The 18,759-nt window shown below is 34.6% G+C and overlaps 1 protein-coding gene across 1 annotated transcript in view; it reads left to right on the top strand.

The window, feature by feature from the left end:
* Positions 1 to 18,759, top strand: part of LOC118183143 (cell adhesion molecule Dscam1-like) — a 610,771-nt gene that overhangs the window by 524,095 nt on the left and 67,917 nt on the right. The window contains exon 14 of the mRNA XM_085816874.1: positions 10,406 to 10,554. Coding sequence (XP_085673000.1) covers positions 10,406 to 10,554 — 149 coding nt within the window. The remainder of the gene's footprint in view (positions 1 to 10,405; positions 10,555 to 18,759) is intronic.

Genomic DNA, 18,759 nt, shown 5'->3' with positions numbered 1-18,759 from the left:
TTTTGCTGCTTGCGAAAATATATTATACATGCTGGTCCAAAGCTGATTATCAGTTTGTAATAATTATAAAAGTTAAATCAAGCAAGGAGGTGGAAGTGGTCTAGCCCTGTTAGTTTAAACTTCCATTTAGCTTCCTAAAAGTCTCTCGAAATCACTGCCGATTAAAAAACGTAGGAGTCGATTCCAAAAGAGAAAAGAAGATTTTCTGAAACAGAAAATAATCTCCCTAGGATCGAACATAGTATAGTATTTGAATTTATTTTCGCGTTATTAATATTTGTATGTACTTCCGAAATTTGCGAAATATTGTGAAACAGGGCAGTATAAAAACGTAATGCGTACTTGGGAGACGTAATGCTCACTCCGTGGTTCACTCATAAGACTTACGATATGAAGGACATTAACATTTTTATGATTCGCCTTTATTTTTGAAATAATTAAGTTTGCTACAATGACTATAATTTCTGTAATATCAAATGTAAATTAACTGTCTTATTCTCTTGAAACGGCAACAGCTTTTATAATTTAATGTAGATTTAATATTATTCAAGTTTATTATGCTGGATATATAAAGCTCGAAATCTTTAATCCTGTTTTTTTTCAAAAACTACTCAACAATTTTTCCTTACTTTTGAATCTATGTTAGAATAGAGTTTTTACAATACTCTTGGCGAAGGCGGATTCGAGGAACACGATTTTGCGTATATTTGTTATATTAACTGTCTCCATTTATTTTGTGCAACACAGAAATTTCAATTATACGCGGTAGGTTGAAGAGCGTTGGCCGTGCTGTGATAATCCTGTTTAATGATTAATTTGAAAATTCATTCTTTAAAGAAGTCGCATATTGCTTTGAACAGCAAAACCTAAACTTCAGAATGCTCCTAAATCTCGAACATGGTCCCCGGACGCGTAATGGCAAACCGCACATTGAGTTGATCAATGTTAACGAATTTCGCATCCTGCGCATGCTCAGTGGTTTACCGTTGTTGTGGGAGGAAATACTGGCCACTAAGGGGGGCCATAGTAAGGGGGGGCTTAATGCATTTGCTTCTGTTTCATTTCATTTTGGTTCATAAACGTTATGCTTAATATCGGTTATTTATAATAATTTTCTTGACTTTAATTCAGTAATTTAAACTGGATTTATTCTTTAATTTGTTAAAGTATATACGAATGGAACGTATGCTAAATACGCAATTGCTTGTATTCCTCAGAAGTATAATCAATAAAGATTCAGCTAATATATCTTGTAATCATTCTTAAACGAAAATTTGCGTAATTTACAATCGATATTTACACTGTAAGTAATGAAGCAACTTACAACATAGTAAGTTTCAAAATCTCGAACCGTTTATATCCAGATAACAGAATATAAACTACACACCGTATTTATCTTCTTTTAAAATTGTACCAAAGTCGTAATTCCGCCAAATTCTCTTCTGGGCATGCGGAGTGTGCGAAATTCATTTAGCATTGATCAACTGATTGTGCAGTTTGCCATTACGCGTTCCGGACAAGGTGTTAAAGCCCTTACAGTAAAGCATCCAAATGTAGAGGTTTTATTCCTTCTACGCTTCCTTAATCAAACCAATGGATCAATGTATCAAAAAAACATTCAAAGCCTATTATGTCAGGCATGTTTACATCTCTGTAAATAAGAGGCGCTAGACGAAGAAACCCACGACACACTAATGGCATTTTGGAAGCAATTCAACTTAAGACATTCCATTAAAATGAAAGGTGCATGGGAACAAGTGAATTTCTCATTAATGGATATTTATTTTTTGACCAGAAAAATGGTCAAAAGTTTTAAACGATTTCCATCGATTGAGTGTGTGTGTATGTGTGTGTGTGTATTTAATTATGGCAAAGCACACGAGGGCTATCTGCCTAAAGGGAGGGATGCCTTTCGTCCATCGATTGAAAATGTAGCCAAGGAAATCATACAAACTGTAAACGCAATCGGCGGCTAAGGGTTTTCACACATGTATGAAGGAGAAATCAAAGAATTAGTCAGGAATGATGATCTTGAAATGACAAATGAAGAAGTAGTACTACCAGATGGTGAAAGCAGCGATAATGAAGATGATAAAATTTTGAAAAGGCGCATAAATTGTCTGGTTTTGTAATAGAGTTTTATCCAAATGAAGAAAGGAAAGGCTACTTTATGACACATATTGAAAAACCTTTGAACTATATATTGTAAAAACATTTAATGGGCTGTATCAGGCATTGCGCCAAGCAAATCTTGTGACACTTATTTAAAAGTAATTGCATCATGTACTTACTTATTTAGCAATGATAAAAGTACTTTCAATTCAAATTTCTTTCATTTTTCTCTTTCAATTCCAGTAATATTTAGATTTATTTAAATTATACAATTTTATTTTTATATCAACTCAATTTGTCTGTAGAAAGTCAACTAATTTTTAACTAACTCAATTATTCCCTAAGTTAAGTTTGTAGAATGTCGATGTAATTAATACGATGTTTGTCGTACGCGCTAGGTGTTAATGACGTAATCCCCGCGTTCGGCAAGAACTCAAAGAAACAGAATGCAGGAAAACTGAACATTTTCGCGCCTACTGTAGATGAAAATTACATTTCACGTAAATATACTAACACCAATGCGCGCCAGACTAGCTGCTAGTCTTAGTGAAGAACCTCTTCAGAATAAATCATTTTTTCGAAGATAGGACGTGACATATATTTTCTTGAGGTAATAGAATTTGGAGATCAGCCATGAAGATGGTTACGGTCAAGCACGAAAATTTCTTCTTGTGATTTGCAAAGACTGATAAAGTGTACCGGTTATCGATACTTTTACGAAACCTCTTTTCGGTATATTGGAATCAAATCACCTAGCGGCAGAAATTCATCAATATATATTAAATAACATATCGCTGGGTCTCGCTCTGATGCATTCAAACTTAGTAATTTAACTGCATTTAGATTCGAGCTTCCAGTCTTCGTGTACGATTAGGAGAATATGTTTATGAAATCTCCATTAATACGATGTTAAAAAATTAAAATTATTCACCATTTTTACTTTAATTTGCTCATTTGTCGACAAATACAGTTATTTTGGGACTATGTACATTTCTTGATGAAAAATTCATTGCAGTAGAAAATTAATTTATGAAGTAGTAGTAGTAATTTCCACAGTAATTAAATTAATTTCCAAAGCAGAAAATTGTGGAAATTATTTTTTTTTAATTTTATATCTTAAACCACATTAATCTTTGAAAATACTTCATTTTAAATTTCATTTTCTTACTTAATATATTAATTAATGAAATATATCATACTTAATCCAATAGTATAGCACGGAATAAAATCTTTCGATAAGGTAAAGAATTAGCTAGACATATTGTCTTTTACTATAGTGGAAAGAAAAATTTAATTTTTCGTCTGAAATGCAATTTATCATTAACTGCAAGAGGATGCTTTCTTCTAATTACTTTTGAGGGATACTTAATCTTATAGCATTTTAAAGTTTTACGTTATTTTAAACTTAATGCTGTATGAAATTATTTATTTTAAACTTAATGCTGTATGAAATTATTTATTTTAAACTTAATGCTGTATGAAATTATTCTAAAGATATTTCAATCCACAATATGTAATTGCATCAGTCGCTAAGAAATTTTTCTCTCTGTAATATGATTAAAATATTTCACATTTGAGAAGACAAAAAATAAAAGTATTCACTCGTTTGAATGCAAAACATGTTTTTCCAAAAATCACTTTGTCAATAATAATGTGTTAGGTAACTTGTGTTTATTGACGTTTTTAATTTTTCTACTTTAAATAAATTTCAAACTTCGTAAATACTCGTAGAACGTATTTATTATTTTAGATTTTAAACACTAAATGTTATCTATCCTATTACATCAGACATTTTTATTTCTATAAGTTAAATAACGATCGAATAATTAATTGGTTCTGTGATTGCAAACTTTTAAGCTACAAAATTCAATAAAACATTAGATTCAGAGAGTTTACTCGTAATTCATCATAAATCATTTTTTCTGCATCATCTGTTTTACTGTTTCCGATTGTACTGTATTATGATTCGAATATGAACTTGTTATACAGATTTTAATTCCAACAGCTCAACTCCAAAAATTTTGTTCGCGCAATCGTAGCCGTAAACATTCAGATTACTCCTTAGGCTTGGTTACATATATCACCGTATTAAAATAAAATTTTAACTCCTATCACTAAAACATTAACTTCAATTGCCATATACTTTATCACAGTGTTTAATTCACAATAAATTGAATTCAGATTTTTCTTCATCGACACTATAAAAATAGAGGAGAAAATATTACCTAAAATCCTATGCTTGTGCGTAACTATTTTCATTTCAATCAGTTCTTGCACCAGTGTATTGTTTAAATCTGGTAAACATTTAGATTCAATTTATTCAAACTGAGGAAGCCAAAAGTGTTCCATTTTCCCATTTACATCCATTTATTAAGCATTGAATTTCTATGGAATTTCTAAGGATTCTTGTTTTGTGCTGAAGCCATATTTTGAAGTTTAAGTAGTGATTGCACGAAGTGAAAAATATTGCAAACCAACAAGGATAAAATTACTTGCGCTTCTTTTCAAACGCTTATTTCTTAATTTTTAATAAAATATGCTAGACGTATATGCTTAGAACAGAATAATAATGGTGTATATTCGCCATTACATTTCAACAATACTAATTCACATATCATACATACACTTTTAAATTTTTTAAATTGTTATTTATAATGTCATATCCGATACAATAATTCTCTGCTTGTCCAAAAGCGAAGATTTTCCGTTTGTTGCCAAAATATAATATTTTAGACCACTCTCATATGATTAGTGAATGTTTGAAGTGTACGCATTTAAAAAATAATGCTCAACTAAAGTAAGAACTTGTTTTTTTAAACGGAAACCTGAATGGCCTCAACTAAGCGTTCAAAATGCTTTTTCGAATGGCAACCTCGAATTTTTTTCGGTTGGAACCTGCTCAGTGCATTGAAAAACGATACACGTATAACGAAAAAAAGACAACACAAAGGAGGAGAAGGGAGAGGAAGAACTTCTATTGGAATTACAAGTTACATGCCCGCATTCTCAGACAATAACGCATTGCATGCGAGAGATTGTTGACAACAATGCCAAAAGTAAATTTGCGGGAGGAAACTGTATAACTTCACGTTTTATGGCACCTTTCAAGTCTGACGATTCTCATGGATTTATGTGTACACTTTAGCTTTCAATTTATCCCAGAACCAGGTCGGGAGATCGCGGTGGCCAAGAAACTACGAAACTGCAAATTTACGGGAGATGACTGTTGCTTGAAACGCTGTACCTGTTGAAAACTTGTAATTCCAATTAAAGTTTTATTCCCCCTGTCTTTTCTTGTCTGGGCAGCAGTTCTTTGCACGCCATCAATTTTCGTCTTACGTGTATCGTTCTAACTGCATTTATAATTTTTCAATACGTTGATAATTTGCGCAGGAAAACGTAACGGTGAGAGTTACGTCGTTTTAAATTATCACAATCTTGAGCGCATACATTCAAATAACAACATCTGAATTAATTTCAGTTGCTTGAGTGGATAGACCGCTATGAGTTCATATATCAGGGAAGTTTTATTATGACCAGTTTCTTTATTCTTACATACATCAGTGTACATGTCCTAGCTTTGCTTTTTGGGTTTTGTAGATGAATGTGTATAAAACTGCCATCAACGGTTATCAAATCTATAATGAAACAGTACTTAAATCAATAAAATTGCAAGACATAACTTCGAATTTTTGAACACATAGAGGAAAGAAGTACAGATATATAAGAAATAAGGAAGCAATATTTAGCCTATTATACAAAAAATTATAAACAGATTTAGACAAACTGCATTTTGCTATATTGAAACCAGTGGTAACAAAGTTGAAATACAATTTAAATTCATCGAAAGTTCAGAATGTACATTTTGTTGTTGTTGTTTTAGTAACTGTGCGTTACATAGAAGTTGTATGCAATATATATGTAAACGTAGTATACAGACATATATATACGTATAATATATATGTATACGATTAAAAATATGTAAATCAAAATTATAATTTAAATTTATAGTAACGCCTTAATTCTTCCTCTCTGTTCTAAAAACTATAAAAACATTTCTGTACTACATCATTTCTAGATTAATCTATGCTGCAAGGCTTGCGCAACGCTGATGACGTAGTTTTTCCGAAACTTGAAATCTTGGGAACTGGAATTTTTCTAATTTAAACCATAAACTTTATCTTAACAGACTGCCATACTGGATAAATACGCAGTTCGCGTGCAGCTTTGTTCCCACTTGGACGCTATTTCATTTCGCTGTGCTTTGTCGTGTTGCTAACTACGCAGTTATTTAAAATGTGAAACTCTATATAAAATTGTGGTGTGTGTATTTTTCTCATGTTCATGTGCAATGATGATTAGTCCATGTCCAGGAATAAAATTTCTTGCTCTGCTATTTTTAGAATGAAGACGGGAGTTAAAGTGATATTATTAATTTATTATTTGAAAGATATTATATATATATATATATATATATATACATATATACAGAGAGATGCAGAGATGAAGGACGCAGTTTAGAAATTAATAGTATAAAAGTATTTCTCCTTGTCTGTTTATATACCCCTTGTACAATGCGCAATAGTGCAACAGCACACAATGCGCAATAGTGGACGCTGCGGCAGTCTTTTTGCAGGTGCCCAAAACGTTGGCACTTGAAACATCTTTTGACATTAAAGTGCTCAGTGATAAGGTGGCCTTGCCAGCCGATGTAGATGCGAGGGTTGCACATGAAGGTTTGATATGCCCTTGGGCTGCACTCGGCAACCCACTTGACATTGCGTCGCTGCTTTAGACGAAATATAAGTTTAACTTCGTCACTAGTGAGGCCAAAGTCTTCTTGTATGGTAAGCTGTAAATTCTCCTGCGTCAGATCTGGGGATAAATTATGAATTGCAATAAGGGGTTTTTTTGTTGTGGGATTCTTTACGTTAACAAATGTAGGTGCGTGATCAGATGTTAAAGTAGCTGCTAATTTTTTTCCGATCTTCTTCCGACTGGCAGACCACCGCCAATCCACCCCGTTGGATAGGTTTGATCCGTTTAACTAGGACTCCAAGTTTCGGCAAAGGAAATTCCTGGGAAAGTTTATCTCTAAGCTTCCTGCTAGTTGTGTTCTCTTTTGGATATATTATTAAAGTAGGTGTAGTAGCTGGCGGAAGGGATTGCTGTAATGCATATGCGTAAGAGTGTCCAGGAGCTGGAGAAGGCAAAGCAGAGGGATTTGGAACTAAAGGAACTTGCTGTAGAGATGAAATAATAGGTGGGTTATGAATAACCTCACAGCAGACCACTGTTGATGTATTCACCTCAGCCTCAACTGTGGCTGGTTTCGGGATGTAATCCGGGCCCTGAAGAGCCAATTGCCGTAACGCATCCAATGAATGGAGCAATTTTTCTCGTGGTTCGAAAAGAAGTGTTTACTTTCCTCCTCGATAGAGAGTTGCAATGGCACGAATATGATCGTATAACAAATTAACTTTGTCACTATAGTTGTTATCAGTTGCAAGCAATGCAGTAGGATCAAAGTTGTCATTCACTGGGTCATCCGTAATCGAAACATTGTTGAGGCATAGCGATGCGTGAATATTAAATAAGCTCTCACTAGGTAATTAATTCCCCATAAGAAACAGACTGGTATGATATAATTACAAATGACGTTAATATGCTTTATATCAGTAAAACATAATGAATATTCAATATAAACAGAGAAATAATATATTATTATATAAAATAATATATAATCAATCAAAAATATGTATACGATATGTAAAAGCACACAGAAAAGACTCAGAAAATATAACACAGTTAAAATAACAGTAAACAGTCTTAAAAACTATGGAGAATACACTGTAATGAGTTTGTCGAAATTGCACTCGACGACGTGAAGGAGTTGTTCGAAATTCACAACGTTTCGACAAAATCAAGTATCATGTTTAAACTAGTATTCCGAGCCCAATGAACAGACCCTTTGGGGTTACTAACATATTTTATAAAGTTTCAGACTGCAGTCAGAAAATTAAGTTTATTTGGGTCTAGATTTTAGCTAGGTTCCAGAAAAAGTTAGTCTTAAAATACTGATATCGAAGATAATGCAGCCATATTGAAAATATAATATAATAGTATATGAAGAACTTACCAATTTGCCGAAAACCCGGTGATCCTAAGTGCATTAATTACAAAGATATTGATTTTTGAAAAGAAATCACAGATTTCTGGACTTAGAATTTTTTCGACGGACTTCCTAAGCCTAGTACGGGAACCACGTGGTTGCCGTTACAAGGACGGCATATGAAGTGAACAAAATTGTTGAACACACTTTTTCACAAATTTTTTGAAAACTACGATGCACACATACTAATGCAATGTATCCTTGGATTCAGCATACATTCACGCACAATTTGATTTATCACACGCACTTCGCACTGTGAAACTTCCACTTGAAAAATCGAAAAATAGCAGGAGCGTAACGCAGCGTGGTCTTCACAGGTCGACTGTCCAAACCGGCTCAAGAGAACGTTAGGGAGTAATTTTTCTTCTTTCTGCACCTGTGAGTGGCCCTAGATCCTCCATAACGTTCTCTCGTACTACAAATGCAATGACATTCGTTGGCTCAAATTGCGTTAGGATCTCCTGAAACTCTTCTCTAATGATGGCGACAGAAGACCTTAAGTCATGGGCGGTCGATACCGCATCGGTCGATACCGCGGAGACATTAGATGTCCTCTATAATCGTGCTTGGGTGTTACGTCTTCGTGGAAAGGCTCTCTATGTGACTACAGCGTTTCACGAAGGCATCGACGTTGTCATACTTTTGAGACGACGGGACCTGGCACAAGTCCTCAGCAATGCCCTTCCTGAGATGGTCCACCTTCTCCTCTTCAGGTATGCAGGAGTTAGCTATTCGGCACAAAGAAAGTACATCTTGAATGTAAAATTCAAACTTGTCATTGGTTATGTACGCAAGTGTGAGTAGCAGTCTTTCAGCTTGGCGTTTTATATCAGCTGCACGGCAAAATGTGTTCTACAGCAAATATGTCATTATTATCGAATAACTGTGTAGCGATTTTGGCGAGGCAAAAACAGACGTTCGTCAGACGCATTTCATCATCTCATTGGTTATATTTGGCGATTCCATCAAAGTATTTTAGCTAACTATTGGTTATCCCCACTGAATATGCAGGGGCTTCTGGGTAGCTGGTAATTCAGGATCGGTGCTAACTCCTCTCCCAGTAATATATTACTGGAAGAGGAGATAGCACATGCTAAGAGCTTCTCTTCGGTCTTACCATCAACCATCTTCAACAGTCTTCTGCTCGAATACTGTAAGAGATCAAATTCAGCGGGAGGCCCTCCAATAATTAGATTTTCGCGTAATTTTTCTGTTATAATTGATTCACCTGGTGCCTCCACCAAACTGTTGCGTAGATGAAGTGATTGTATTAAGACAAATGAGGAGAAAAATACTTAAATCTGAACTCAAGCTCATATTTATTATAAACGAATAAGTAACCACCTATATACACTTGATGAACGAGCTGAAACATTTCAGACTTGGAAGCCTCTACAAAATGGAGACCATCCTACAATAAATGTAACATAAATTTAATAAATTAACAGAAAGGAAATTTTAGCAAATAAATTTTTAGGCGACTTGTCTTTGATGAGTTTCGGAAACGGGACCTTAGGTTTCTGAATCGGACGTATTGCCAATTGAGCCACTATGTGCTTGGTTGATAGGAACAATTTTTGATACTATACATCTACCATTATCTTAGAACAAAATCATAATAAACTATAACATTATTAGTTACAAATTTTCTCTTATACCTTATAATTACTATAGTGTCTACTTTGTTCGGTTTGCTCAGCGAATTGGCTGCAAAATGTTAAAACCATTATAAGTTATTTTGCGTAATAAATCTTATTTTTTCGCTTGTTCAGTAGAATGCATCTATTATCTTCAGCTCATTAATAAACTGCTTTTTACACTTCTCTCAGCCATACATTTAGTAAGAATAATTAATATTTATTCAGTTCAGTGAATATTAATTATCCAGCATCACAATGCTGTGAAAATCAATGAGGGAATAGAATATTCTACAAGTGATGACGAAAATGAGGTTTCAGATACTGATAAAACAATAGCTTATGGTAATGCATATCTCTTTTGAATAATTACTAAATTCTGATTGTTTCAATTACTAAAAAATGGAAAAAAAAATATATTTTCGGCAGAAAATGATTTTACAAATAACAACATTAATAAATTGTGACTTTTTTTCCCTTTTAGGTATCGACAAGCAGAGACAGTTTTTAATAATGGAAGTCTATCAGAATTACTGATAGAATCTGTGGATAGAGGTGATTCAGCGCTTTTCACTTGTCTTGCTTCAAATGCGTACGGAAAAGACGAAACCAATATACAGCTGATAATCCAAGGTAAGATTAAGAGTTGCTTTACTAGTTGTTTTGATGTCTTATTTGTTTATTTAATCAAATTCGCTTCGTTAGTTAAAAATATTTAGATATTTGCATATAGCTTAAGGTTCTAATGCTGGCTTAGATTATTCGTATCATTAACTTTTAAGTATAATTAGTGGCTAAGAGAATATATATGATGTCAATATATGATATTCCTATATATGATGCATGTTTCCTCCTTGAAGGTACCTTTTCCTTTACAAAGATAGCTCTAGTGGGCTTTATAGTATTCTGTTAAATCTAACATTTTAACTTTTAATTAATAATAAAAAGATTATTAAATTATGTTTCATAATTTTGTTTATTACTATAAATATCTAAGCTTTTTTAATGTTACAATTTTCATCTTTTCTCATTAGAATTTTATTTTAATTAATTTGTTTTCAGTTTAATAGAAATAAGAATTTAAACATTCAAAAACATGATCTTCATTTAAAAAATTAAGTAAATAAATAAATAAATAAAATCATATTATTGATATTTTATCTTTCTTTTTTTTTTAATCTTAGAAATTAAATCTTAGAACTTAGGGATTTTTCAAAATAAAACAGTGAATCTTTTTTTACTATAATTGCTTGTATGATGATTTAAAGGAAATAGCTTTAAAATTACGGTTTGATAAAAAATGGAAAAAAAATTACGTAAATATATTTGTCGCACAAAAATCGCATCTTACGGAGGGCAAAATTCTGAGCAATTATGCAATATCTTTGTAAAAGATTTTCCCAATTGAAAAGCTTTTCCCATCGTTTCTTCCGAGGTCTGTTTTTGGAAGGATGGGGGAAAGAAAGCAATTCTCAAAACACTGATGAGACAAAATTACGTCTTATGTATTTTGAGTTCGCTGCATAGATGATTTTATGTATATAAGCGCACACATGGAAGCATGCACATATAATATATATGTATATACATAGGTAGAGAGAGACGGATCAATGTAATGAATGTGATACCAAGATGCATTTAAACCGGACTTGCAAGTAGCTTGGATACATAATGAGCATCGGATATACGATAATAATATTATTACTAATATTATTATGATGATTCATATGTGGTAGTAATAATGCAGTTTAATGCTATAAGGATAATAGTAATAACGATGATAATAGACCTGCACCATACTAATAATTTATAATATCTAAGGAGTTTATTTTTTATTTTATTTAAAGCACAAGTCCAACATTATATTAATTAATCATCTTTTATTCAAGCAAACAGATGTACAGGTAAAAAAGAGCTTAGCACAAAGGTGAAAATTTAATTAAAAGAATTTTCATTTTAACCTAATTTTGCGTAAATGTCTTTTTAACTGAGAAGGAAATTTTTAAGGCGTTAAGATCAACCGGATGACGACGATGACTCGGTTGCTAAATAAGATGTAGTACGTACTAAAGAATAGATTTCATTTCGCATTAGATACATGGTCCTGAATAAATGTTCTGGAGATAAACACTGTGTCTGTAAATCCAATACATAGTATATTAATGCAAAAATGATGTTGCGGGTAAACGACATACAAACAAAGTATCTAATAGCTAGAACGATTAACGAACTATTTACTGCATGAAATTGCGTTTATATGTGCGGAAGACGCAATTACGAATTCATAATTTATTTTTTAATCATGAATTCACCTTATGAGGCAATTTGACCCATTAAAAAACAGAACTCGTTATAATTTACGAAGATTTGCTGTTATCCGTTGGGTTCCAGTTAATTTGTAGAAAATGAACGCTGAATTTCCATAGCTAAAATTTACCTCTGGTAACTCATATATATCGAACGATAAACAACGCATTCGCAGACATTCTCCGAATTAACAATTCTATCATTATAATTAGCTTTTGTTTCTAAAATATTTCAAATACTGTACATCGTTTTTGGCGTAAAAGTGATGTCGAAAGTTTTTATTCGTGTTTTCCACAAAAATTTTGAATCATAAAAAGTAATTCATTAAATGCTTTTTTCCCACTCACAGCAAGAAATATCGCTAAGAAAAAATTATACCTTCCGTATGGAATATTCTGCGTATATATATGTACGCAGAATATTCTGTTTTTGAATAGGTCAAACTGCCCCATAAGATGAATTCATGATTAAAAAATAAATTATGAATTCGTACTTGTGTCTTCCGCACATGTAAATGCAATTTCATGCAGTAAATAGTTCGTTAATCGTTCTAGCTATTAGATTCTTTGTTTGTATGTCGTTTACCCGCAACATCATTTTTGCATTAATATATGTATTGGATTTACAGACACAGTGTTTATCTCTAGAACATTTATTCAGGACCATGTATCTTATGCGAAATGAAATCTGTTCTTTAGTACCTACTACATCGTACATACATAGATAGGTAGAAGAAAGTTTTTTTCATAAATTACTCAGTAGGAAGAAATCATTAGTAAACACAAATTTTCTTTTCTCGATTTTAACCCTTAATTTTGCTTCTACGTCTGTGGAATGAATAACATTCTTTATTTAATAATTTCAAAAATAAATGTGGACCTTCCTTACATTATTTTATGCTTGTCAAAAGCACTTTTGCAGAAGGAGGTAAATATTAACAATAAAGGTATAATGCCTTTCTGCAGTATATTCTGCCAAATTAGCTAAATACGTAATCAAGGTGCTTTGCTTTAAATACCAAGAAACTATTAATTACTTAAATTAAACCATGGAAACATAACTTATTTATTTAATGAAATGAGTACAACCTGTATTTATAATAATATTTTCCAGTAATATTGAAAGAAATTTGAGAAACGTACGAACAATATATTTTCCAGTATTAGATAAACTTCTCTTTGACACACTGTTAATATTTCCAGGGAATTATAATTCAACACTGATTACCATGCGTTCAGTAATAAAGTGTTAAAATTTAAATCTTATCAGGACCTAATGACCCGATATGAAGGACGAGCTTTGCATCATGTATATTAACTTTAGGAGAGATTAGACTGTCATCATCCATTAGGGCATAGAAGCAGCCGTCTATTTATATCAATGAAAGAGAACGGTAAATGCTTAGACCATTAGCGGTATCCCTTAATTTTTCTCTCAGCCTGGCTGATGGAACTTGGTAACGTTTCCTGAAATCGGTAACGTTCCGCCATCGGGGAAATAAGGCATTCATTTTCTGTGAAGCAGCTAATAACGGCGAGAAAATGGCGACACAAGAGCATTTCACTTGCCGTCACAGATAGTAGTAAACGTAGTTCATCATGGTGAATGTCTGACAGAGAGCAGAAATAATGTACTAAAAATTCTAGATAATAAACCATCTCTAGAGATAGTTTGAAAGTTCTAGCAGATGATCATTGAAGTGACACGAAAAATTTGGATAAAAGTTTCTTTGCCCCTGTCGAAATAATATAAAAATATAATTTGTGTTAAGAATGGTAATAGTCTTGAAATTTAAATAAAGCAAGGAACTTAGTTTTTTGTTTAAGTAAACCATGTGTAAAAGCAATAAGTATTTAATACAATAATATTAGTAAAATTTCATTAAATTGTTTCAAAGTGATAACTGAGAAGTATCTTTCTAAAAGGGCGCGTTATTTTTATTATATTATAATCCAAATTTATGGAATAAGTAACCCAAAAAACTGCTGGATATTTAAAAATGTCTTCAGGTGAAGGGAAGCAGTTATCAGAATTATTTATTATACAAATGTAACATCATGATAGAATGAAATTATTGCTATTTCAGGCACTTTTGACATACAAAACACTTATGAACTAGTAACTAGACTATCTACCTCAGGCAGTAAAAACAGCTCTTATAATGCTGGCATGGAGTCTAAGAGACTTTTGATGGATTGGATTATTGGATTATTCAGTTATGGCAAAACACAAGGGCTATCTGCCTAAAGGGAGGGATGCCTTCGTGGAGGACTTTCTAAGGGAAACTGGTTCGTATACACGTTACACATGGGAAAACCACGAAAACGCCCATGCAGCCAGCCCGTTCGCGGGATTCGAACCTCGGACCTAACTACCAGTGTTCAGCGTCTTTACCGCTCGGCTGCTGGTGGGCAGACTTTGGATGGAAATCATGGATACGGCAGCCATACGACGTATGCCAGTAATGATTTGCCGTATAGGCGGCGGGATGTTGCTATGGTATGCAATTTGAAAGAATTTTAAATATGTATATAGTTGGTCAGAAATCGGGAGAAACCCCAGACCAAAGCAGGCGTCTCATTATAATCGTGTGATAAATCAAGAGAACGTGCACATTATGATGAATTCCTAAACACCTAATCGAATTTTTAATTAAATTTGGTGAGAATGTACATTTCTAACAGAGAAAAAAATGTAATATTCAAAATTCATTTTATGTACGCATCATTATCAGGAAAGATCATAGTGTAGGGATGTCCAAAATCCACACTGTGATATCGAATTGAAAATAAGTCTGATGATAGGAGTCCGGACAGGAGGCAGTTGAGGGAACGGTGCGGCAGTCGATCCTACTCCTGCAACAAGGTAGTTTTTAACTTCGAGATGATTTACGGTTGGGAATGGCGCGAAGAAATTGCCATCCTAAGAGCGTCCCAGACATGCTTTATAGGGTTAAGATTAAGAAATATTGCTCGCCAATTTATGCGATGAATATCCTCACTTGTCAGGTAACTGTCGACTAGCTAAGCCCTGTGTGGGCGAGCATTGTCATCCATTAACAAAAAGCCAGGACAAGCCCTTACTAATTGGACATACGGTTCTAAGATCTTCTGTCTGTACCTCATATCAGTTAGCGAGCATTTGTCAATCACATGAAGGCTATGCGGCCATCTAACTTATGGCTATGCGGCCATCTAACTTAACGCATACGCGAATCATTACGTCCACACCCCCATATTTATCGTTTTTCCTGATGAAGGAGGGGGTATGTTGTTCCAGGCTCTCTTTAGGCAGAGGTACACCAAGAATCAGTGCCCAAACTGAATCTTGACTCATCTGTGAAAAGCCCACTGAAACCTGGTCGCTGGTCCAAGGCACATGTTGTCTGCATTATGTTAAATGTAATATTTTGTCTGCTGCAATAAGCGGGACACAAACAGCGGAACTCTTGGCATAGAGACTTATCTCATGGAACCTTTGAACAACTCTAGACCGTGAAACTCGGCTTTCACTGGCGGCATACAGCTCTTGTGAAAGCCATGAAGTTATAGCAGTTCTATTTCGTTGTGCCGAATGTGCCATAATAGCAATCCTCAGTCGTCGTTGTGGATCTTGGTCGACCTTCTGCAGGTCTGCTGGATATGAATTCAATGTCCTGAAACTCTTCGTCTCATTCTATGATCCATATGTTCGTGGCTATTCATTTTACCTGATGCCAGATGAAATTACTCAACTCTTGTGACAAACGCAGCGAATGTTGTGAAAGAATTAGGACCACGAAAACACCTTGTGCACCTACATCACCTGCAGAATCAGAGCTCCACAGACACGCTCTTGTAAGGTTATGTACTCGACTCTGAATATTAACACAATTCTTCGACGGTATAATCAGTAGTTTTGGTACAATGCTTTTCGTGAAAATAATTTGCAAATTCTCTTAGCACGCGAATCTATCTGTCGATTGACGAAACCTCCCTGATTAGTATAGTGGTCAGAGACGCTGGCTACCATTTAGTTTAAACAGATTTAAGATCCCAGAGAAGACTTGAATATTTGACTTTAATGGAATCTCAAGAAGTTTGGTGTTTGGAGAAGATGGATGAGAAACTGCTTAATGTCTCTTTTGGGGATTTTCATCAAAATTGTTATGGAGAGATACTTTAAGTGCAATGGAGATCTTGTGAAGCCATTTATGAATCACTAGTTTTCCATCCTCTTCTTCATGGCCTGCCATGTGTAGGGAGGATAAGTAGAACAGCATGGGAAACATGGTGTCTTTCATCATTTTGTTGACAGATGGAGCGACTGAGATACCAAAGATATGTTGCTGCTATTTAAACATAAAAAGATAACTTTAGCTGTTTTGGATATGCGGACTATAGGTGAACAGAATGCGTCCCTTCTGACATTGTACTAGCAGTCTAGATGCTGGGTGAATTCAATGAAGCAGAAAGAAAGCTTCTTACGTTTATTACCACTTGACGCCTCCACATACCTATACAGCCATTATGACGTTGTAAGAAAACATTTTATTCGTCAGACAAGGCTTTAATACGACCATGTGCGTTTTGAATTTGTCACTGTAGGCGTTGATTGCTGTGCTGTAATGTTCAGGTAAACCGTCGTCTCGTAAAGATAGTCGTCTCCGGTCGCGGACAGGTGACAGGTGACGGAAGACGGGGACGCCTGGTGTTTAACAGTGGTAAACAGGCATATGTCCCACGCCTTCCCCTGTGTAGAAGCAGCAACTTTAAATTAATAAAAGTATTTACAGTGCAACAAGAGCAGATGAGTGATTGTGTTACATTGCAGTTCAGGTTACATTAGCATGCCATAAATAGTCAAGTGCAAGACATAAAGAGAAAGGGTCTTAAATAAAAAAAAAAAAAAAAAAAAAAAAAAAACATTAATCACATAAACATAAGGCGTAATTATATGCCAATACTCTTCACTCAATACATAAACTTAAGCATATTGCCAATGCATGATAGTGTTGTATATTGGGAATACTGAGGTATCTAGAGATTCTATACTTACTACAGGGTGTACAGACAGTGAACAAAAGCTTAGTAAAAACATGATACTTGATAAAATACAGGACAAAATACATGATACAATACATGAGACACGGAATACATTGATAAAATACAAGAGACATGAGATACATTGATAAAATACATGAAACATGATGCAACTTTAGAAATAGTACACAACACTAAAAATGTGATATACAGAGCGGAATACGTATACAAAGGTATTAACAGAATACAAAACAGAAGATAGTGCATTAAAGATTTATGTACAATGGATATATACACAGAATACCCACACAGGTGACGGAGGACGGGGACGCCTGGCGTCTAACAGAGGTAACAGGCATATGTCCCACACCCTCCCCTATCCAGACACAACAACTACACATTACACATTAATATGATACATAATTAAGCACACACATTTGAAATACATGACAAATAAATATACATAGAGAAAACACAGTTCAACACAAAATATACAAAACATAACAGTACAATGATACAAAGTACACACAATACGACATTAAACAGCATAAAACATATATAAACATTACGTTAAACACACACATTGCATTAAACACATAAAACATATAAGGTGCACAGTTATAGTGGCAGTTCAGTATAGTTTCAGGGAAAGTACTTTACAGTGGCAGTACTAGGCACATTGCGCAGAATGTACGCAATACCCACAAGTGAAACACTAGCGGTATACAGCATGTAGTATGTATTGTTGCACAGTTTGTTAAGGCAGAATGCAGTCACTGAGACCATTATGAATAGCACTGTTTTATAATGGGAGGCAAAGGTCTTGGCCGTAGGCCTTAATGGTGTTAACGATTTTGCACACTGTGTTGATTGCCGCTTTATTTTTAAGGATAAACTTGTGGAAGGCAGGTATGTTCGTGGGTTCCGGGAAATGGTGCTGTTCTGTGAGTGGGCACCGGAAGATATAGTGATCGGGTGTCCCCTCTTCCCCGCATACACAGCGATCCGTATTAGAAATAGTGCGTCTGTTGAAGTAGTCCGGGAAGGGACCGTGCCCAGTTACAAAGTTAGTAAGTGGAGCGTTTGCTATGAGTCTCTCCGTTGTCACCATCGATAGAAAACCATACACTCTTCTTCCTGTGTTTCCATGTTCCCATACTCTTTGCCACCACTGGACTGCTGCGCCTTTCAGCAGTCTTTTAAGATGGGAAGGTGGCGCCGGAACAGCGATGGGACGTGCGTTGATGTTTGAGGCTGCCTCTTTGGCGAGCACGTCCGCTGCCTCATTACCTGCATTGCCTTCGTGAGCTTTCACCCATGTCATGTCCACGTGTACCTGTGGGTTATCTTTTAAGAGTTTTTGAAGGCGGATGATCAACGGGGAAACATGGTTGTGTTTGCTTAAGGCCAGCAAGGCAGGCATACTATCCGTATAGAGATAAGCTTTTGAGATTTTTCGGCTTATTAGATATTCAACAGCAGCTGTAATTGCTATCACTTCTGCCTGAAA

Source organism: Stegodyphus dumicola, chromosome 5 (assembly GCF_044657685.1).
Source record: "Stegodyphus dumicola isolate Sdum_Otavi_A_Nest chromosome 5, ASM4465768v1".
Taxonomy (NCBI): domain Eukaryota; kingdom Metazoa; phylum Arthropoda; class Arachnida; order Araneae; family Eresidae; genus Stegodyphus; species Stegodyphus dumicola.
This window is presented reverse-complemented; position numbering and strand designations above follow the sequence as displayed.